The sequence below is a fragment of the Elaeis guineensis genome, chromosome 15 (genome assembly GCF_000442705.2).
Source record: "Elaeis guineensis isolate ETL-2024a chromosome 15, EG11, whole genome shotgun sequence".
NCBI lineage: Eukaryota > Viridiplantae > Streptophyta > Magnoliopsida > Arecales > Arecaceae > Elaeis > Elaeis guineensis.
Genome location: NC_026007.2, coordinates 45,912,167 through 45,936,596, shown reverse-complemented (window position 1 = coordinate 45,936,596; position 24,430 = coordinate 45,912,167). Strand labels below are relative to the sequence as shown.

The following is a 24,430-nucleotide window of genomic DNA, read 5'->3' as shown; positions in this document are numbered from 1 at the left end:
ACTGGATTTCGAGAAGGCCTTTGACAATGTGGAGTGGTCTTTTCTCTTGGGCCTTCTCAGTGCTAGAGGATTCGGAAGTAGATGGAGTAGGTGTGTATACAACATTATATCTACTGCAAAATCATCAATTTTAATTAATGGATCAGTGGGGAAACCATTCAAGCACCATCGAGGGCTGAGGCAAGGGGATCCATTATCACCCCAACTCTTTATTCTGGTGGTAGATATTTTAGACTGAATACTCAAAATAGCATCAAAACACCAGATCATTGAAGGCATTGGCTCAGGTAAGCCCATTAACCTCTTTCAAAATCTTCAATTTGCAGACAACACACTCATCTTCTGCAGTGGTCAAGGAAAACACATTACATCATTAAAATTTATCCTCTATTCCTTTGAGTTGTTGTCAGGACTCAAAATCAATTTTGAAAAATCCATGGTCCTAAGCATCGGCATTACCCAATCTCTCGGGATCAATTAGCAATTATCTTAGGAAGTAAGACATCAGACTTCCCACTCATTTACTTGAGAATGCCTTTGCATTGTGGGAAACTTAGATCGAATGATTGGACACCACTTATAGAGAAGATTGTGAAGAAGCTCGTAGGATGGAAAGCAAACCTACTCTTGACAGCGGGAAGAGCACAACTATTGAATGCTGTCATCTCACTAATGGTACTGTTGGGACGATTCGACCGACCCCCGATTCTGACTTAAAATCAGCCTCACAAGCACAAAGTACCGACTAATAATCAGTCGGCCGACCGACAGTCCGCTATCCTCAGCTATCAACAGACAACTATGATGACTGTTAATCTCCGACCGATGACCATCAGTATATCAAAATTACCAACCGATGATCATTCGGATCTCTACGACTATCGATATATGATTTATCGATATATGATCGACCGACTACTATTACCGATATATAGTCAGCTTATCTGAAATTGCCAGCGCAGAAGGCCAGAACGTGATTAATGGCTGGATAACCGCCCACTACATGATCACATAATGCCAGAATGTGAGAAACCCACTGTGTCTAACCGTTATGAACGATTACCGACTATGTGTCACGACCATCAATGGGCATAAATAGCCCATTAAGTCCATGACCATGGCCTAATAAAAAGTGGGACCAACATGCTCGATGGTTACATCGAAATCATCTATAAAAAGGAGATAAAGGAACAACATTTGTAAGATAATTCTGGGCTAACACTCTGTCACTTAAAATACTCTTTATCTGCTGTTCACCAACCCCCTACTGACTTAAGCATTGGAGGATTTTCGTCAGACATAATTTCGATCAGTGCAGACTTCATTTTGTAGGTGCCCTTCATCAATGACAGGCGCTACAGAGGATTGGCTGCAATAGATTGGCGCGCCAGACAGGGGGCGGATACTAACAACAATGTCAAAAACTAGAGCTCAACAGTCAACAAGATCAGCGAGGCAATCTTTCCACTAAAAAAAAATCCTCCCCCACCTCCATTAGCAGAATCCAGTTCTTCATGTCCTGTGGTCACTACAGACGTACAGATTGTTGTACTCATGTAGCAAATGAAAGTATTAACAGAGATGATTCAGAGCCTCCAATAGCAACAAACACAGTAGCAGCAGCAGCCATCGGTGGAGGAGTCGATGGCTCATTCCATGCCATCTAGGTACAGCCACCGTCCTCCACAGCACTCACCCTCCTCATCTCCAGAGCGACGACCATCTCGGCATTCTCATCGAGACCGGCCCTCACGTTCTCGGCACTCCCACCATGCCATCCGTCATTCACGATGTTCTCTCTCTCCTTCCTATGTACATAGCATCAAGAAAGGGAAGAGGTCGAGAATACTTTCTATTTCTCCATCTTCAAGTTCTTTCGAGGATTCTACCCTTGATTTTTTTAGGCAACGGGGGTTCGATGACTACGAACGTAAATTTAAGGAGATTGATCGTCAGCTTGTCCGACTTTAGATGGAAGGTCAGAAGTCTTTCAATGACTACGACTTTCACACTGCTCAGCCTCTCTCTCAACGCATCTTGGACGAACCAATTTCATCCCGATTTAAGATGCCACAAATGCAGCCATATGACAGCTCTAACAATCCGATCGACCACTTGGAGAGCTATAAGGTGAAAAAATAATACCCTACAAGCCAATCACATATGAGATGCGATAGGATATTTTCTGTAATATGACTTTCAGACTCATGTAATTGAATTTATATTATTAATAAAATAGATATTTTTGATTCATTATATGCTACATCTTATAGTTTTTAAGATTATAATGAACCCCATAGGTCTGGACAATAGTTTTAGGGTCATGATGAGATCACACCAGTGAGACCTAAATTCTTGATAACCATGACCTAAAATATTTCTAGTCTTTGGTACATTGAGTCGGAGATCAATGATACCGATAAGACTAGCATATCCTATGTATGCTCAAAAAATGAGGGTGGTTGATCTCACAACCACTTGTGTAGTGATACTAATACAAAGATATGGCTGCTTATTAGAGAATGAGTTCACTGAATAGACTTGCGAGAGAATATCAGATGGAGCTTTATTTATATATCAACTAATGATTCTCTAGTGAGAGTTGTGTAAGTGATCCTTTGATCTGAGATCACCATGGTACCTTATGTATATAGATTCATATTTTGGTTCACTTCCTAACTTGATCTTTTGATCCTTATATGAGGTGTTCTGGATATGGTGAAGTATGCATGGAGGTTGTGAGTGATCAATAAAAGATCAGTTACTCCTAATAAGGAGAGCGAACATCCTATGTGATCTTATAGGTCGATGATTCTGGAAGTTTTTGATCAAAATAAGATGATAATTAGAAAAAAAAATTTAATGTATCATCAATTGAATCATCACCTTTACATTGAGATACATAAAGATAAGTGATTGGTTTTGATATGTTTCCATGCCCACAGCTCATCTGGGATGTTGTTTGACTGAAAGATTGAATTACATGGTAACTTGCCACTGAAGGATATTTTGATAATTTTTTATCAAAATTTTAAATCTTTTGGATAGTGATGACACGTTGCTAGATGTTAATCTTGACTTGTAGACTCATTAGAATTAAAAGAGTTTAATTCAAAAATTAATTAGAAAGAATCCTAGTTGATTGAAACTCTTTGGATGATCTAATCTGATTGGATTAGTGTTACGCCGAAAGTCTAGGTCCACTGCTGACTAGATTTGAAACCCAATGAGTCATACACTTAAGAATTTAATCTTGATCTGATTTAATTAGAATTTAATATAATTTTTAAGGGTTAATTTGATATGCTAGCATATTGTATTAATTTAAGTTCCTAAATTAGTTTAAATCAAAGTGTTTGAGCTAACCTAGACTAGTTGTCTTTGACCTAATGGGATTGGATCAATTTTGATTGGATTCTTATCCAACTTGACACAATTTCAAGTGAAGAAGGACTCCTCTGTGCCTACCAGATGCCACACCAAAAAATAAATGCCTCCCCACTCATTTTAGCATGTGAAGATGGAGAGTCCTTCTTAAAGAAGGAACTTATCTTAACGTGTTGCCTTAAATGATCAACCAGGACTCTAATGATTTGTCACCAATTTAAGATGGGTTTTTTATGGCACATAGAAGGGGAAGAGTCCTTTTGTATGAAGGCTCTCTTGCACCAAAAATTTCACATGGTGAATTTATTCATCACTTGAGAAAGTGGAGCACCAAAGGTTGGCGCCCCTTGGTCCCATCTCACATATCTTGGTCCCTTATATATATGGAACGTCCCATATGGCCCAAGTGCTGGGTTTTTGGATGAAAACTAGAGATAAGAGGCATGTAAATTAGTAGAAAAATTCTAGAAAAAAATTAAGAAAAAAGAAAGAAATAATTGAGAGGTAAAAGTTGCAAGAAGGATGGTGAGAGATTTAGTAAGTGTTGCTAGTGTGCCCTAGAGTTTGATTTTTTCATGTGTTGGAGCCAAAAATTAAATCTTAGGTTGTGAGACATCTGACGAGTATCTTTCTGGCATGATTTTGGTGGTAAGTTCGGAGGTGACTGGGCTTTGGTGTGATCATTTCTCATATTCGAAGTCGACAGTGTTCTTGAGAAGACAAGATTGCGGCAGCGCAATGGTTAGGAAGGACCTTGGCCAACTTTAATGTGGATCACCATTGGAGGGCTTCTACTTTTGAGTCTCGTAGAGATCACCAACATGCCACTTTTTTATTTTGGTGAAAGTATAAAATTCTATCCCTTTGCATGCTTATTTATGTTTTGATCGATATCGGCAAGGTGATTCTAGGGTTAGGGTTTCGGCTCAATAGTTTTAATTGTTAAAGCTATTGACTTACTTAGTTTTAAAATTTTAAAAATTATTTTTTACTACTTGATCAAAATCCAACAGTAGTATCAGAGCCACCCCTCTCTGATTCGATCAAACAAGTACAAAGTAGTAGCATAGGATTGTTCTTGTTCATATATTACCAAATATTTTGCATCGATCTTTAAAATCAAAAATTATTTTTGACTTTATAAGTACCATGATTTTAAATTTTAGTTATTAAAATTATAAATTTATGATAATTTTGAAATTTATATTATCATGGTAGTGTGATGCTTAAATCGATTCATGGTTAAGGGTGTTATGCATGCCTAATATGATTAGAGGTTGCTTTATTATTTCAACTTGCTTGTCATATGTTATGACTTGAATTGCACCCTTATATGATTTTTGGCATAATTATATGATTGCTAGTATGATTTGTGATTACATGTTGAATTGCATAATATGTAAAGTATATTTTATGTAGTCACAGTTAGGATGTGCTGAGACCACTTCAAAGATCCTTTTAAAAATTATATTAAGTTATAATGGTGGGATTCACTTTCAAATCAAAAATTAAATTTATTTGACTAATTGGTGTCTAAAAAAGTATGAAAGGTGATCTTCTAATTAGGTCCGTATGCTGGCCTAGCCAACTTTGTTGGTGTCTAAGAAAAGCTACCTGGAGCCTCCCACCTACTGACCTGGTCAATTTGGTCTTATTGAATTTCAGACTTAAATTGATTAGTGATGTAGACACTACAAGGGCCTTCCTTCAAACTTGATCGATAGAGTATATCAAGATCTTAGTGAGCTTGTTGTGCTATCCACAAGGCTTACTATAGAAATTGATATGATGTTGAACAAGTACATTTTGATGCTGATGGCATATTTTGAATAGTGTTACTTTGTTGTGCTATCCACAAAGACAGTATTATTTAAGTATGACCATATGGGATTGAAGAGTCAACTTAACTAGAACACTATAGTTTGTTATGCTATCTATAAGGCTATATGTGATCTAGAGGCCAGAAAAAAAAATATTGAGAATTATAGAGGTACAATTGATAAAGAGTTATCTACTCTTAAACTCATGAATACTTGTGTGCTATCCATAAGATATTTGTGAGGAATAGGGATCTCAACCCCACTAAGAAACATCAGTATATTTCTTAATTTTCATATTTGAGAGCTATAAATTTTGATAAAATAGTGAGAGACACAATTAGACAACAGTCCTATCTAGTTGTGCATGTCATCATGAGTTGTCTGCTTATATTGTGTTCTTGTTATTACAGATTAACTACACATATAATATTCTCACTCTCATTTAGAGGCATACTAAATGCAAATAAATTGATCAGACCTAACTATGTTGACTGGTTAAAAAATTTGAGAATTATTCTCACTCAGGAAAAAGTCTCCTACATTCTGGATACACCTGCATCAGATTCACTTAAGGAAGATGCTTTCGAAGAGGAAAGGGCCACATACAAGATATGAAAAGAGGACAGTATGACTGTCAAATGTTAGATGTGTGCCCTCGATGTCAGATTGACTGACACATTCCTGTACAAATGTGAGGGCAAATTTATAATTTTGACTATAAATAAATAAAAGGATTATTCTACTATCACATTATATACATTATATCTGTGATACATCCTTTGAGTTAGTAGGAATGTTAATTCATATTTTCAAGAGTTAAAAATTTAAGGCATAAATTTACATAACTAACTCATAAACAGCTCCTGATCATAGGATCATCACGAGGATGGTGATCGATCCGGAAGGTTGGTGTACGATCACTTTCTTAGGGTAGATGAGTCTTGAGTCTACAATATGGAGACACCAGAGTGAGAGTACAGGTATTCATTAAGAATGAGAGTACTGGGCATGACCATCTCGAGCAGTCATAAGGAAGTCTACCTTCTCATAAATGACTAGCTCGATGCTGTAGCTGTGTGTCTAGTTCTTTGATCTGAGGTGCATCGACAGTTTACCTTAAGTGTGTCATAGTTTGACTACACCATAACTCGATCTCCTATCCATTCAAAACCTTGAGGTGTATGTTGGCTGTAGCATATTCATTGTAGGAATCAGATTGTACCAAGATAGGATCTATCAACCTCGATAGATAAGAGAAGTAGTCCTATGATGATCGAAAGATCGAGTCCTTAAGCCCATGGCCATGGTAGAGTGAAATAATGAAAAAAAATTTTCTATTGAGGTTTCACATCAGACTCGGATCAATCGATTGATTCATATGACTGATGTTGGATTTGACGAGTTCACCTTAACCCTAATTCAGTCGGGACTCATGGTAGAGGAACTCAATCACATAGGTAGCTGCACTAAGAGGTTCGTCTTCATTTCTGATGGGTTGCCATCATATACTATTAGGTGTCACTGGTGGATTTTGAGAGCAATTAGAATGATCTTGATGATCGATCATTTTAATTGTCTAAATCAGAAGAGTTCTGGCCCATCGAAAGGAGTTTCGATGATGTCGATGATGAGATCACGATATGTCTCATTACCATACGAAAATGAACCTAACTAGGTCACACAAATAAGAGTTAGGGTCTAGATGTCATCAATTGAGCTAGCCCAGTTCGATTGATTTGGATTAGATCCAATTAGATTCAAGAAAATCATGCTAGCACACGATTGAGCCTAATTTTCTCCTTGTGCAATCTTTTTCATCTTGACTGAGCTAAATGTGATTTGACTCACCCAGAGAACCTTAAGAAGGTTTCTCTCAGTCTGACTAGAGCTAGTCCAGCTCAAAAAAATCTTATCTTAATTCATGAGATGAATTTAAGATAACACTTGCCAATTCCTGTCACCTACCATTTTCGTTTTAGGACATCGGTCAAACATTGACTTATGGATCTTGAACTGAAGGCCACTTGGCAAGAGGTCATTGGAGAGTTTTTGTGGAGTGTCTACCTATTAAATTAGGCCTCAAAGTGGGCACCAAGATTAGATTGGGCATGCACCCCAAGTGGATAAGGATAGAGTCCCATGAGATGAGGACTCTATGCATTGATCGACTCAAACTGTTGGGCGCCAATCTCACTGTGTTTATCCAGTGTTGGCACCAACAGTAGGAGGGTTTGGTGGGGTTCTTATCTGATATGATCAAATGACATCACTCCACCAATCAAATTTTTTTCAGAATTAATTAAAAATTTTTTATTGATCGAATGATGTGGCACTGCATGGCGCAGCAAGATTTATTTAAACCCTGTCTGCGCCTAGGGTTTAGAGAATCTGCTCAATACCCAGTAAAAGCATGATATCCACTTCTCTATGCCCCCTCTAGTCCTCTCTCTCCCCTCTTCACGTCCAAGAAGTTGGGCATCCATTTGGTGCTTGTCCAAGGCGTGGTGACTCCCTGATCAGAAGGCTGCAGGGATTTATCGAGAAGCTGCTGCTCCAGCTTCAGAAGATCTTTTGAAAATCTTTCAGATTAGATACAGATCTGATTTTTGGAGAAAAAATTTATGAGGAAAAGATGATCTAGATCCTGCTTGAGTGGATACTGGTAGAGGCCAGACGACTGCGTGGCTATTTTAGAACCTCGGGCATTACTACAATCATCTACAGGGTAATCTAGTTACCCTAGAGGTATTTCTCTAATCTTCAAGTTTTAGATTTAATTTTAGATTAAATATCAAATAATAAGAATTAGATCTAATAGATCTTAGATCTAAAATAAAATAGAATAATTTTTTTTTAAAAATATTTCATCCCAAATCTCATTAGATCTGGAAGATCCTACAATGAAAAAATTGATTTTTCCTTTCATCAAATGCATCATGCTTATCTCTATAAGCAACGAGCTTCAAAAATAGTATGAGGATATAGATGTTTCCTCTATACTCCTTAATCTTAAGAAGTTATATGGAGAACAAAGTCGAACTGCTCAATATGATATATCAAAATAGTTGTTCCGTGCCCGCATGACTGAAGGCACCTTCGTGCAAATGTATGTCCTAAAGATGATTGATTTGATTACTCATCTAGGATAGCTGGGCTTTGCTATGGATGATGAACTGAGTCAGGATTTGATCTTGTAGTCTCTTCCTGACTCCTCTCAGTTTGTCATAAATTATCATATGAACAAACTGAATACTAGCCTGCCTAAGCTGCTGAACATATTGAAAATAGCAGAGAGCCATTTCAAGGATGAAAAGGCTCCGATTCTTTTTGTCGATAAGATCAACAAGAAGAAAGGCAAGAAGGGTTCCAAGAAAAATATGAACCCTAAGGCTAGCATCTCCAAAAAGAAGGCGAAGAAGGTCTCTGCCAAAGGTACTTGCTATCACTGTGGCGAGGAGGGCCACTAGAAGAGAAATTGCAAAGATTACTTTACAATCGTGAAATCAGCAAATGTTGCTAAAGATTTGTATATGATACAAACTAACTTATCATTAAGTACTTCAATTTTAGATTCTTGGGTATTGGATACTGTCTGTGGTTCACACTTTTGTAAATCATTACAGAGTCTATAGAAAATAAAGATTCTGAATAAAGGTGACTTCGAGCTATTTGGTACTAGTAGAGAGTCCATTCAGGCTGAAGCCATAGGAACCAGGGTTTTGAAGTTACCTTCGGACAAAGTTTCAGAACTGAAGACCTATTATTATATTTTTAATATCATTAGAAATATTATTTCTATACCATTATTATTGAAATAAGATTTTGAAATAATTGCAAAGAACAATGGTTGTTCTATATATTTTTCTAACGAATATTATGGAAGTCCTTATATTGATAATGGTCTTTTATTTCTTTCACTTAATGATAATATACTTCATATTGATAATGTGAAGAAAAAAAAAGAGGATGTGAATGTCACATACCTCTGGCATTATCGACTTGGCCATATAAATGAGTCAAGAATTAATAAGTTATACAAAGATAAATTCTTTGATTTTTATGATTATGAATCATATGGAACTTGTGAATCTTGTCTCATGAAAAAATGATCAAGACTCTATTTACTGGACATGGAGAAAGGGCAAGTGACATATTAGACCTTATACATACTGATGTTTGTCGTCTAATATCGACTCAAGCCAGAGATAGATACTTTTACTTCATCACATTTATTGATGATAGGTCTAAGTTTGGATATGTGTATTTAATGAAATACAAATTTGAAGCCTTTGATAAATTTAAAGAGTATCAAAGAATGGTTGAGAAATAAACTGATAAAAGTATTAAAGCTCTTCGATCTGATCGAGGAAGAGAATACTTATCTAGTGAGTTCTTTGATTATTTAAAATAAAATAAAATTCTCTCTCAATGGATACCTCCTTATACTCCATAATTAAATAAAATTGCAGAAAGGAAGAATCACACCTTATTAGATATGGTGCAGTCCATAATGTATTTCACGCATCTTTCGATATCTTTATGAAGATATGCTCTCAAGGCCGCAGCATATGTCTTAAATAAAGTACCTTCTAAATCTATTTCTAGCACTCCATATGAAATATGAAAAAGAAAAAGACCCAATCTTAAGCATCTTAAGATTTGGAGTTATCCGGCTTATGTGAAAAATGTTTATGAATATAAGCTGGATGCTAGATCAAAAAAATACAGGTTTGTTGGTTATCTCAAAGAGAGTATAGGATACTACTTCTACAATCCTACTCAACAAAAGGTGTTTGTTGGTAGACATACCGTTTTCTTGGAGAAAGAGTTTATCCAAGAAGGAGGTAGTGAGAAGTCTGTTAAACTTGAGGAAGTTCAAAACCTACAACCCATCCAAGATTCACAAAATAGTTCTCAACCAGATATATCCATTGTTGAGGCACAGCCACTATATACACCTCCTCTCTGAAGGTCAAATAGAGTGCATAATGTATCACTCAGATATGGACTTGTCATTAAGAATGACAGCACATCCCACATCATTGAGAATGATGATCCCATGACCTATTCGGAAGCTGTCATGAGTAATGACTCTGATAAATGGCTCAATGCCATAAAATCTGAAATGGACTCCATGTATACCAACCAAGTTTGGACTTTGGTTGATGCATCTGAGGGTGTGACCCCAATAGGCTGCAAATGGGTCTTCAAAAAGAAGATTGGAGCAGATGGTCAGGTAGAGACCTATAAAGCTAGGCTGGTGGCAAAAGGTTTCAAACAAAAATAAGGTGTTAGTTATGAAGAGATATTTTCATCGGTAGCCATGCTCAAGTCTATTCGGATAATGCTTGCTATTGCAGCTTACCATAACTATGAAATTCGATAGATAGATGTCAAGACTGTCTTCCTCAATGAAAACCTTGAGGAAGAAGTCTATATGACTCAGCTAAAGGGATTTGTCTCTAGTGAGAGAGCAAATCAGGTATGCAAGTTGAATAAATCTATTTATGGATTAAAACAAGCATCAAGGAGCTGGAACATCCATTTTAATGAGACAGTCAAATCATTTGACTTCATCAAAAATATGGATGAACGTTGTGTGTACATAAAGACTAGTGGGAGTGCTATTATCTTCTTGGTCTTGTATGTGGATGACATACTGCTTATTGAAAATGATATTTTGATGTTACAATCGATCAAGACATGGCTATCACAAAAGTTTTTCATGAAAGATTTGAGTGAGGCATCCTATATACTTGGTATAAAGATCTATAGGGATAGATCAAAAAGGATGCTAGGCTTGTCCCAGTCTAGGTATATTGATCTTATGTTGAAGAGGTTCAATATGGAGGAAGAAAAGAGGTTACTTGCCCATAGGTCATGGTATACAACTCTCTAAGAAGATGTCTCCTAAGACACTTGAAGAGAAAAATAAAATGAGTTCTATTCCTTATGCTTCTGCTGTAGGATCAATTATGTATGCTATGTTATATGCTAGACCTGATGTGGCTTATGCCTTAGGCATTGCAAGCAGATTTTAGGCTGATCCTAGGGAGAATTATTGAAAAACTGTGAAAAACATACTCAAGTACTTAAGAAGGACTAGAGATATTTTTCTAATATATGATGGATCTGATTTAAAACTGAAAAGTTCTACTGATTTTAGTTTTTAATTTGATCTGGATGATAGCAAATCTATACCTAGATATGTGTTCACTCTGTATGGTGGTGCAGCAAGTTGGAAAAGTTTCAAATACAAAATTATTGCTGACTCGATCACTGAGGCTGAGTATATTGCTGCTAGTGAGGCTACTAAGGAGGCCGTCTGGATGAAGAAATTTATCATAGAGTTGGATGTGGTTCCAGGGATTGAATAATCAGTACCTATTTATTGTTATAATATTGGAACAGTTGCTCAAGCCAAAGAACCAAGATCTCATCATAAATCCAAGCACATCCTAAGACGGTTCCACCTCATTCGGGAGATAGTTGAAAGATGCGATGTGATCGTGAAGTGAGTTGACATTAAGAACAATATAGCAGACCCGTTCACTAAGGCCTTATCAATACAGCAGTTTGACTACCACCTTGATAGCATGGGCATCAAGTATAGGGGCGATTGGCTTTAGTGCAAGTGGGAGATTGAAAGAATAAGACCCTACAAGCCAATCGTATACGGGATGCGATAGGATGTTTTCTATAATTTGACTTTCAGACTTATGTAATTGATATTTATATTATTAATAAAATAGATATTTTTGATTCATTATATGCTGAATCTTATTATTTTTAAAATTATAATGAACTCCATAGGTCTGGATAATGGTTTTAGGATCGTGATGAGATCACGCCAATGAGACCTAAATCTTTGATAGCCATGACCTAAAATATTTTTAGTCGTTGGTTCATTAAATCAGAAATCAATGATACTGATAAGACTGACATGTCCTATGTATGCTCAGAAATGAGGGTGGTTGATCTCACAACTACTTGTGTGGTGACACTAATACAAGGATATGGGTACTCATTAAAGAATGAGTTCACTAAATAGACCTGTGAGAGAATATCAGATAGAGTCTTATTTATATGTCAATTAATGATTCTCTAGTGGGAGTTGTGTAAGTGATCCTTTGATCTGAGATCACCATGGTACCTTGTGTATATGGATTCATATTTTGGTTCACTTCCTAACTTGATTCTTTGATCTTTGTATGGGATATTTTGGATATGGTGAAGTATACATGGAGATTGTGAGTGATCAATAAGGGATCAGTCACTTCTAATAAGGAGAGCAAACATCCTATGTGATCTCATAGGTCGATGATTCTGAAAGTTTTTGGCCAAAGCAGGATGATAATTAGAAAAAAAATTCTAATATATCATCAACTAAATCATCACCTTCAGGTCAAGATATATAAAGATAAGCAATTGGGTTTGATATGTTTTCATACCTACAGCTCATCTGGGATGTTGTTTGACTAAAAGATTGAATTACACGATAACTTATCACTGAAGGATATTTTGATAATTTTTTATCAAAATTTTAAATTTTTTGGATAGTCATGACACATTGCTAGACATTAATCTTGACTTGTGGACTGATCAAAATTAAAAGAGTTTAATTCAAGAATCAATTAGAAAGAGTTCTTGTTGATTGAGACTCTTCGGGTGACCTAATCTGATTAGATTAGGGTTACATCGAAAGTTTAGGTCCACTGCTGGCTTGATTTGGAATCCAATGGATCACACACTTTAGAATTTGATCTTGATCTGATTTAATTAAAATTTAATATAAATTTTAAGGGTTAATTTGATATGCTAGCATATTGCATTAACCCAAGTTTCTAAATTAATTTAGATCAAAGTGTTTGAGCTAACCTAGACCAGTTGTCTTTGAGCTAATGGGATTGGATCAATTTTGATTGGATTCCTATCCAACATGAAATAGTTTCAAGTACAGAAGGACTCCTCTGCACCCACTAGATGCCACACCAAAAAATAAATGCCGCCCCACTCATTTTAGCATGTGAAGATGGAGAGTCCTTCTTAAAGAAGGAACTTATCTTAACGCATTGCCTTAAATGATCAATCAGAAATCTAATGATCTGTCACTAATTTAAGATGGATTTTTTTTAGCACATAGAAGAGGGAGAGTCCTTCTATGTGACGGCTCTCTTACATCAAAAATTCTACACAGTGAATTTATTCACTATATGAGAAAGTGGAGCACCAAAGGTTGGCGCCCCTTGGTCCCATCTCACATCTCTTGGTCCCTTATATATATGGGACCTCCCATATGGTCCAAGTGCTGGGCTTTTGGGTGGCTAGAGATAAGAGGCATGTAAATTAGTAGAAAAAAATTGGAAAAAATTAGAGAAAAGGGAAAGAAAAAATTGAGAGGCAAAAATTGCAAGAAGGGTGGTGAGAGATTTAGCAAGTATTGCTAGTGTGCCCTAGGGTTTGGTTTTTTCATGTGTTGGCGCCAAAAATCAAATCTTAGGTTGTAAGACATCTGAAGAATTTCTTCTTGACATGATTCTAATGGTAAGTTTGGAGGCGACTAGATTTTGGTGTGATCGTTCCTTATGTTCGAAGCTGGCAGTATTCTTGAGAAGATAAGGCTGCGGTAGCACACCGGTTAGGAAGGACCTCGGCCAACTTCTATGTAGATCACCGTTGGAGGGCTTCTACTTTGGAGTCTCATGGAGATCACCAATATACCACTTTTTTATTTTGGTGAAAGTATAAAATTCTATTCCTTTGCTTGCTTGTTTATGTTTTGATCGATATCGGTAAGGTGATTCTAGGGCTAGGATTTTGGCTCAATAGTTTTAATTGTTAAAGCTATTGACTTGTTTAGTTTTAAAATTTTAAAAATTACTTTTTGCTGTATGGCAAAACCTAACACAAAGCTCTCATGATGATCCAGGGGGCAACTGACGCCCTCTTATGCATTGACTTCCCTGTAATTATTCGAAAGGCTGCTCGAGTCTGATATTCTGGGCTTCAGTCGAAGAGCATCAACTCTTCAAGCAGCTCGAATATTCTTTCGTGGTCCACTTCAGCATTAACTGAAGGGTGCCACAAACATCAGACAGTCTCTTCTCTATCAAGCAGGGTGAGATAGAGAGACTGAAAGATTTTATGGCTCGTTTTAATATGGCCACACTTGAGGTTCAGGACCTCAATGAAGATATAATCATATCGGCCATGAAGAGGGGTCTGAGGGAATCCAGATTCACCTACTCTCTAGATAAGACTCTCTCTTGGATCTATACTAAATTTTTGGATGTACAAGTACATTCGCATGGATGAAGTTGCTTCTGATCGATGCTAGACAGAAGAAAAAGGTCAGAAGAAGAAACAGAAAAAAGGTGGAGCTCCGACTGAATCAGGTCGGCCAAGTACTAATAAGCAAGTTTCACCTCGATGATGGAGTTCGAAGCCGAACAACAATGATAGGTACGACTCCTATACTCCTCTTTCTGCTCTTCGTGCATAGATTTTGATGAAAATCGAAGGAGCAAAGTATCTTCGACACCCCCTACCGATGAAAGCACCATCGAAGAGCCATAACAGGAAGAAGTACTATTGGTTCCATCATGATCACGATCATGATAGTGAATAGTGCATCTAGCTCAGGGATGAGATAGAAGCCCTGATTTGATGAGACTACCTCAAAAAGTTTTGATGAAATCGCCAGACTCAACCTCCCACCGGTCAACAACCTCAGCCACATACTGAGGAGACACCCAACAATCGACCAACGATAGAAGTAATCAACATGATCTCTGTGCGATCGAAGAACTGGGGGGCAACTTCCGAAAAAGAGTCAGTAAAGAAATGATGACTTGATAATATAATTATTTTTTTGAAAAAAGACGTTCAGAGAATATAAACTCTCTATGATGATGCTGTCATTGTTTAGGCAATGATAGCAAATTATGATGTAAAAAAAAATTTAGTGGATAATGAAAGCTCAACAGATATTCTATTTTACTCGATTTTCTTTCGAATGCAACTACTGACTGATCAACTCAGAAAAGTCTCAATGCCATTGGTCTGTTTCACTGGGGATGCAGTTACTGTGGAAGGAAAAATCTCTCTCCTATTAACCGCAGGAACTGAACCACAATAGAGTACTATTCTCTTGACATTCATGATTGTTCGAGTTCCTTCGACTTATAATACCATACTCGGATGACCTAGTCTTAGTGCTCTGAGAGTAGTAGTCTCGATATGTCATCTGCTAGTCCAATTTCTGATAAGAAATAGAGTCGGAGAGATACGTGGAGATCAATAACTTGCCCAACACTGCTTCCTGATTTCCACACAAAATAACCAACCTGAAAATTCTTTATCTGTTGATAAATTGGACCAAAAAAAAAAAAAAAAAAGAAATGAACCAGTCGAGCAACTGGTTTCCATCCCACTAAAAGAAGAGGATCTTGAGAAGACGATCCAAATTGGATTGCAGCTGTCTGATCAAAAGCGGCAGCAACTAATCAATCTACTGAGAGCAAACGCTGATATTTTTGCTTGGTTGGCTTTGATATGCCAGGCATTCTTTTAGAGGTAGTAACACATCGGCTAAATATTGATCCAAAGGTTAAGCTGGTGAGATAAAAGAAAAGGTCTTTTGCTCCCGAAAGACAGAAAGTCATCGATGAAGAAGTCGACAAGCTCCTTGCGGCTGGCTTCATCAGAGAAGCTAATTATCTCGATTGGCTCGTCAATATAGTAATGGTGAGAAAGGCCAATAAAAAGTAAAAAATCTACATCGACTATACAAATCTGAATGAAACTTATTCGAAGAATAATTTTTCTCTACCGAAGATCGATCAATTAGTTGATGCAACTTTGGGACACCAACTCTTGAGTTTCATGGATGCCTTCGTAGGATATAATCAGCTTCGAATGATGTCTGAAGATGAGGAGCATACAGCCTTCGTAACCGACAAAGGTATTTACTGTTATAAAGCAATGTCTTTCGATTTAGAAAATATCGAAGCTACTTATCAACGGCTAGTCAATAAAATATTCAAGACACAAATAAGATAAGATATGAAGGTTTACGTAGATGATATGCTGGTGAAAAGCTCTCAAACTACTAATCATGTTTGGGATCTAGAAGAAGCCTTCGCCACACTTCGACGACATCAGATGAAGTTAAATCCAACCAAGTGTGCATTCGGGATAACTTCTGAAAAGTTTTTTGAATTTCTTACGTCACAATGAGAAATTAAAGCCAATCTTGAGAAAATAAAGGTTATCATCAATATAAAATATTTAAGCTTTAAAAAAGAGATACAGCAGTTTAATAGAAGGATTGTCATACTCAACCGATTCATCTCAAGATCGATAGAAAGATACTTGTCTTTTTTCAAAATCTTGAGGCAAGCAAATGACTTCTTATGGTCAGACGAGTGCCGACAGTCCTTCGAAGATCTAAAAAGATATCTAGCATCTTTACCATTGCTTACAAAACCAAAGGTCAGAGAAACTTTGATCTTTATTTGGCGACTGCGATGGAGGTAGTTAGTTCGGTACTTGTCTAGAAGGATGAAAATTAAATTCAATGATCGATCTAGTACACTAGCAAAGTGCTTCACAATACCAAAATAAGATATTCAAGAGTGGAGAAGATGATCTATCTCTAATCATATCATCACAATGGCTTCGCCCATACTTCCAAGCACATCCTATAGTCATCTTGACAGATCAGCCATTGAAGATAATTTTATACTGATCTGATACTTCAGATCAAATGGCAAAGTGGGTAATTAAGCTCGATGAATTTGATATGCAATATCACCCACATCCATCGATGAAGGTATAAGTTTTGGCTAACTTTGTCATGAGTGTACAATACCAGATAATAATCCTGAGGTTGAAGCTAATGATAAAATAAAGTAAGCTACAACTCCTGAGCACTACTTAATGTTGGCATAGGTGCTTCATATTGATGGAGCATCTAATGCACAAGATAGTGGAGTTGATCTCATCCTCACCAATTTCGAAGGGGTTGTAACTAAATATACCCTTCAATTCAATTTTAAAGCTTCGAATAATGAAGCCGAATATGAAGCACTTCTAGCCAACTTAAATATTGCCAAGAAACTTGATATTGACAATCTGAAGGTCTTCACTGACTCACAGCTGATTACTCGATAGGTTGAGGGTGAGTTTGAAGCCGAGACCCCGTTATGATGAAGTATCTTCAGAAGATGAAAGATCTTACATCAACCCTAAAATATTTTGAGATTTTTCACATTCGAAGGAAATGCTCGAGCAGATGCACTTTCTTAACTCGCAACTGCTTCATTCAACTTGCTGGATCAGACATTCATCAAATGCGTAGAACAGCCAAGTATTGATAAAGTCGAAATAGTGCTACAAATCAATGATGAACCAAGCTGGATGAACCTGATCATCCAATACTTGACTGATGAAACTCTACTTGTGAATCCTTTAGAAGCCAAATGACTTAGATGGATGGCCTCATAATATATTTTGATGAGTAGTCAACTTTATAAGAGGTCATTCTCTCTTCTCTTACTGAAGTATTTGGGACTGACACATATCGACTATGCACTCAAAGAAGTTCACGAAGAGATTTATGGAAATCACTTGGGGGGCAAATCTTTAGCTTATAAAGTCTTACGTCAAGGATACTATTGGCCCACCATGAAGAAAGATGCAGCTGAACTTATTCGAAGATATGAACCATGTCAGAAATATGCAAATATACAGCATCAATCGGTTACTCAATTGACATCAATTGTTGCACCATGGCCCTTCGCACAGTGGAGAATTGACATACTCGATCTTTTTGCTTCGACATCTGGTCAGAGAAAATTCATAGTGGTTGCCATTGATTATTTTACCAAATGGATGGAAGCCAAACCTCTAGCATAGATCATTGAAAGTAAGATGGAAGACTTCATTTAGAAGTCAATCATATGTAGATTCGATCTACCACATACCATCATCATCGACAATGTTTGATAGTTCGACAATCAGAACTTCAAAGAGTTTTGTGTGAAATTTTACATTACGCACAAACTCACATCAGTCAGTTATCCACAATCTAATGATGAAGTAGAAGTGACAAATCGAACAATCTTGTATAGACTCAAAACCAAACTGAATGAAGCTAAAGGCCTCTGGGTGGAAGAGTTATATCCGATCCTATGGGCATATCGAACATCTCCTCGCATACCAATGGGGGAGAATTGTCATTTAATCTGGCTTATGGAATAGAAGCGATGATCCCATTTGAGATCGGACTACCATCAGTAAGGGTGGAACAATATAGTGAGCTGAGCAATTCAGAATATCAGAGAGCTGATCTAAATTTACTTTCAGAAATCTGACAGCAAGCTCAAGTTCGAATGGCAGCATATCGGTGAAGAGTAGCCTGATATTATAATGCAAAAGTTAAGCTGAAAGTCTTCCATCCAGGAGATCAGTCCTAAAGAAAGTAGAAGTCTCAAGACCTCTAGACTAAGAAAAATTATCTCCGAATTGGAAAGGACCTTACAGAATAATCGAGACACTTCGATCGAACACATATTGATTGAAAACTCTTGAGGGAACAACCATTCCTCAGACTTGGAATGCTAACAATTTGAAGATGTATTATCAATAAAATTATTTCCATGTATAATATTCAGAGTTATGAAAGCTTCAATCAATTATAATATTCAGAGTCAGTCAATTTCTACTGACTATATCTCAATTTTCTACTGTAAAAACTGACACATCAACTATATTTTAATTTTCACTATAAAAGTTGATATACCGACTGTATTTCGGTACTGACTATATCTCAGCTTTTCATTGTAAAAGTCAACTCTAGTCGAATGATTATTTATGCCGACTTAGTTTTAACTAAGTAGAATATTATGCCAATACAATCCAGATCAAATTGAAACTATACCGACTTGACTACGGTCGAAGGATATTCGGCTTGCTACCATTTATCAAATAATTAAACATACCAACTTGACTACGATCAGTTGAAAGATGTTCGCTTATCACCATCCATCTAAATACCTAAAAGATAATGGTATGTCGATCAACATTCGACTAGCGGACAAATTCTATAGTTATTACTTTGGTTCGCTGATCGATATTCGGTTGTTTGACTATAATTCTATGACATCGAAAGAACATAGAAAGAAAAAGTTTATACTTAGAAAATTTTGCTTTTCACTCATTGAAGAGAAAATTACAAAATTAGATCGAAGTTTGATTACAAAATTTTCTTAATTACAAAAAGAAAGAAAATGTTACATCGATTATCAGTCGACTTCTTCACCATCCTGCTCCGATACAGCTTCGATAGTTGGAGCAAGTTCTAACGTAGCTTTTGTCAGTGCAATGCCTTCTTCAGCAGCTTCTTCTTCTGAGCTAGGAGGAACAATGCTGCTTAAGTCCAAGTTTGGATATAAATTTTTGATCGCATCTTGACCGTCCTTGTATCTGACACAATAGGAAGTGAATCCACTTTCGAGAATCTCCTCCTTGAATTCTTCAGAATTCATGAAATCCTTGATAGCCCAATTCAAGGTGTTTCACGTCGACTCTGCTTTGGCTCTTGCCAACTTTGTTTCAGCTTTTGTGAAGGCTGACTCAATATCGACCAGTGCCAACCTTTCTAGGGTAGCCCAATGGCTTTCGTGCTCTGCTTCCAACTCTGCAAAACATATATCCCTCTCTTTTCGAAGCCGACCGATGGTATGTTTCTTACTTTTGATCCGGGCTTCGAGAGAGGGAGTGTTTCAGTGAGCTGACTCAAGTTTGGCTCTGGAGGATTGAAATTCGATCACCATGTGAGAGACTACTTCTTGAAGCTTTTTCTTCCATTCTGTTGTCGCCTGAAGTTGTTCGATGGCAGCATTCTTTTTGACAGAGATGGCCGCCACCTTGTCCATCTAGAATTGATGGAAGTCAGCAATCTTCCAATAGCCGACCTCTAGATCATGCATATCATGCACCCATTGAAAGTAGAAGATAAATCAAGTCGTGTTAGATCAAAAAAAAGAAGAAGAAGAGATGTCGAAAAACTTACCCTGAGTATCATCGGGTAAAAGGAAGAAAACATCTTAGCGACAATCCGATTCTTCCTGTTCTTTCGATCAGTTAGAAGAAGGGCAGCTTCGATGAGCTACTGGCCTGTTGGCCAAGGCTGACTCACCCACAGAGATCTGGATGTCGAAAAGAGTTGGAAGGCCTACAGATGACCCATCATTGGTTGAGGTTGCTAGCACCTTCCCCGATCCCTGATCGATGGTTGAGTGCTCGAGACCGCAGGAAGTCGGTGCTTGACTGTGCCCGAGAATGTTTCCCTGGAGGAATGGTGGCACACCACAGATTGCTTGGGTTCGATCGTGACTCCCACCCCAATCCGAACCTCTACTGATGGAGCCACCGATGGTTCTACTGCACCTCCATCATCCCTCACCATCCTATCTTCAACGAACGGCACCTTAGTCGGAGGAAGCATTATCGAGGCTGATAATGTCAAAACTGGCTCGAGAATTGACTCCGACGGGATATCAGATTCCCTCGTTGGTGTTGATGGAGTGGTGACCCGATCTTCTTCGACGGTCAAGAAGGCCCAGCTTTAGCCGCTGTCTTTTTCTTGGCAGCATGAATGTGAATATCAGCCCGACACTCGTGCCCTCATTGCATAGCTGCAATCAAAATAAAGAGATCAGTATAAAGTTCAAAAATAGATAAGAAAAATAAAGTGATAGATTATGTTATACCTAAAAAAGTGACTGAACTAAGCCCGACATCATAGAGAGCTTGTTCGGTTATCAGCTCTCGCTGTGGTGGAACTACCATGTCTTTCAATCGAAGAAAGTCTTCCCATCATCGACCTCCACCCGACTATTCTCGTTGGAGCCAGTTCTTGGATTACCCCAAAACAAAAGAAAACCCCAGAGAAAAGAAGAAGAGACAAAGAAAAATTGATTCTTCCATCCATGAATGGATGATGGAAGATCGGTGATAAAAAAAAAGCTTTTTCTCAGGTTGAAGAACCACCAATCCTTGGCCTTCAGATGAGGATGAAGGAGAAGAAAGAATAGAAAAAGGAAGGATGAGGTTCGATCGGGATAAGCCAACACAACAAGGCAAAACTAATGATCAGCCAAATGGAGTTCGAGCCAGCTGAGCAGGACAAAGACCATAGTAGTCGAAAAGATTCCAAACAAACTCTGAAATCAAAAATCGAAGATCAGTCTGAAGGTCCTCGACATAAAATGCCACTTGTTCGGAGAAGGAGAGTTCATCCGACCATCAGAGCCAAGAGTGAAAAGCTGATACTGCTTGGGATACGATATTATTCCCAGAGCCATTCAACATTAGGTCTAAATAAGGAAGAAGCTTCCATTTCTAGACCTGAAAGAGAATCATCGATCGGATTCTCTGACTGACTATCCTAAGAAGAAGAAGTTTTTCTACTAGCCATGAAAAAAGAGAACTAAAAAGAGAGAAGGAAACCCTAAGGAGAAGAAAACCCAAGGAAGAAGATAAGGGAACTCAACCTGAAATCAGAGATAGCGTAAGAAACAAAGCCCTGGAGCTCCTAGTACTAAAACAACTGGGAGCACCTTCCGTTGCAGAGGATGGTGACAAATGCAAAGTAAAGTCTGGTTGAAAGCAACTTCATATATAGGACCCCTCAATGTTTAGATGAAATAGGTCAAATTTGAATCTCATCAAATGATGACACATGGCAACATCTAAACCGACCATTGGTCAGATGGTTCAATGCATCTGCTCTCAGATCATGTCACTTCATTGTTATCTGCATGAACAACACAGAGCCAATGGCATTCGAACACGTGGCCTCGATCTGTACTCAGAATCAAATCATCCAAATTTTTTGGACATCGAATTATCTTTCCAAAATGATAGCCCAATGATGAGTTCACAGCTATCAAAATAACAAAATAGCTGGAGATCTCTCGTATTTCAAAAAGTCTTTAATGCCAGCAGTCGAAATTGGGGCTCGAGATGATATTGATAACTCCCTTCGTCCAATGTGACAGACCACATACCAACGTGTACGTCAGACTATCTTGGACTCGGGAGTGGGGGAAAATGTTGGGACAATTCGACCGACCTCCAATTCTGACTCAAAATCAGCCTCACAAGCACAAAGTACCGATTAATAATCAGTCGGCCGATCGACAGTCAACTATTCTAGCTATCAATAGACAACTATGATGACTATTAATCTCCGATCGATGATCATCGACATATCAGAGTTACCAATCGATGATCATTCAGATCTTTACGACTATCGACATATGATCCACCGACATATGATTGATCGACTACTATTACTGATATAAATCGGCTTATCTGAAACTGCCAGTGCAGAAGGCCAGAACGTGATCAATGGCAGGATAACCGCCCATCCCATAATCACATAATGTTGGAATGTCGGAACCCACAGTGTCTAACCATTATGAACGGTTACAGACTACGTGTCACGACCATCAATGGGCATAATAGCCCATTAACTCCATGATCATGGCCTAATAAAAAGCGAGACCAACATCTCGATGGTTACATCAGAATCATCTATAAAAGGGAGGTAAACGAACAGTATTGGTGAGAAAATTCTGGGCTAACATGTTGCCACTTAAAATACTCTTTATTTACTATTCACCAACCCCCACTGACTTAAGCATCGAAGGATCCCTGCCAGACACAATTTCAGTTAGTGGGACTTCATTTTGCTGGTGCTCTTCACCGGCGACAAGCACTACAGGGGATTGGCCGCAACGGGTACTATTTTGGATGACAATCTCATTCTACTAGCAGGAATCATCAAAAAAATTGACAGACTGTGCAGAGCTTTTCTATGGAATGGAAAGGAAGAGAATAAGATGGAAAAATCTATTGAACTAGGCTATGGTTTGTCACCCAAAGAAAGTTGGAGGAATGGGAATCACCAATCTGAAAATCCTAAACCACGTAATTTTCTGCAAATGGTGGTGGAATGCATTTTCAGATATTGGAAAATCTTGGAGAGAATTGATCAAAATAGGTTACAACAGTGACCAACTGATCTCACTAAATTTACCAACTAGTCACAAGTTATTAGAGTTTTGGAGGAGCGCTCTGAAGGTCAAAGGTCTGTTCCAAGCAATGGTAAAATTCACAGCAGGAAATGGGAAGCAAATCTCCTTTTGGGGAGACTCATGGCTGTTAGACCAACCAATTAAGGAGTTATTTCCTTTGCTTTTCATAGCATCACCATTCAGAGAGATCACAGTGGCAGAAGCTTTTTCAATCTTCACTAGCAACGGGAGCAGGATCCTTGCACCCTGGCTGATTCCTGACCAGCAAACACTGAGAGACATGCTGAAAGAGGTTAGATTCTCAAACAGATCAGATAGCATAAACTGGAAATGGTTTTCAGTGAAGACATTCTCAGCAAAATACGTTATAGATTTTTGTTAGATGGAGGGGTGCGACCCCCATTCAGTAAAATAATATGGAAAAACAAAATCCCACCGAAGGTTAAGTATTTCCTTTATCATCTCAGTCTTCTAGATAAAATTCTTACAAAAACTAATCTAGTCAAGCGAGGGAGGCAAGGCAAAAATAGCTGCTCCTTATGCGACTCTAGTATAGAGATAGCTGATCACTTGTTTCTCCAATGTTCATTCTCAAGAAAGGTCCGGGCGTTCCTTCAGGATAACCTTCATTTCAGAGATCTTCCACAGACCCAATATTTGTAATGGAACAATGGACGATCAGAGGACCTTCTAGACAACGGCCTTGCGACACTCCTAGCAATGGGACTATCGTGTCTATGGAAAGAATGAAACAAAAGTGCGTTAACTATCATGCATATCTTCTGCAAATGGTAGCCCTGCAAACAGCCAAAATATTCTTCTCATGGACAGAGCATATCAGTGCAGAGATTCCAGAACCGATTCAGAAAATCAGGAGCTTCTTGAAGAACATTCAGATTAAACCAGTGGGGGTATCTTAACAGGACACATCAGAAATGGCAGCAGCTCTGTTCAATTAATGGTATCATCACACTTCAGTTGCTGGCAATTCAGCACAAATTTTAGCAGCAAACAGATTATAGGAAAATCTGAAAATTAGTTGAGAGTGTCAGATGCATATGAACTCAAAGCAGGTAAACAGAACAAAAAATTCTTGGATGTGTGGACAACAAGAGT

General features: G+C 37.9%; 1 protein-coding gene across 1 annotated transcript in view; it reads right to left on the bottom strand.

Annotated features, from left to right (window-relative positions):
• Nucleotides 1–1,663: 1,663 nt before the first annotated feature.
• The window catches only part of LOC105034550 (zinc finger CCCH domain-containing protein 18-like), a 39,820-nt gene continuing 17,053 nt past the window's right edge, over nucleotides 1,664–24,430 (bottom strand). Inside the window, exon 7 of the mRNA XM_073249068.1 lies at nucleotides 1,664–1,808. Coding sequence (XP_073105169.1) covers nucleotides 1,664–1,808 — 145 coding nt within the window. The remainder of the gene's footprint in view (nucleotides 1,809–24,430) is intronic.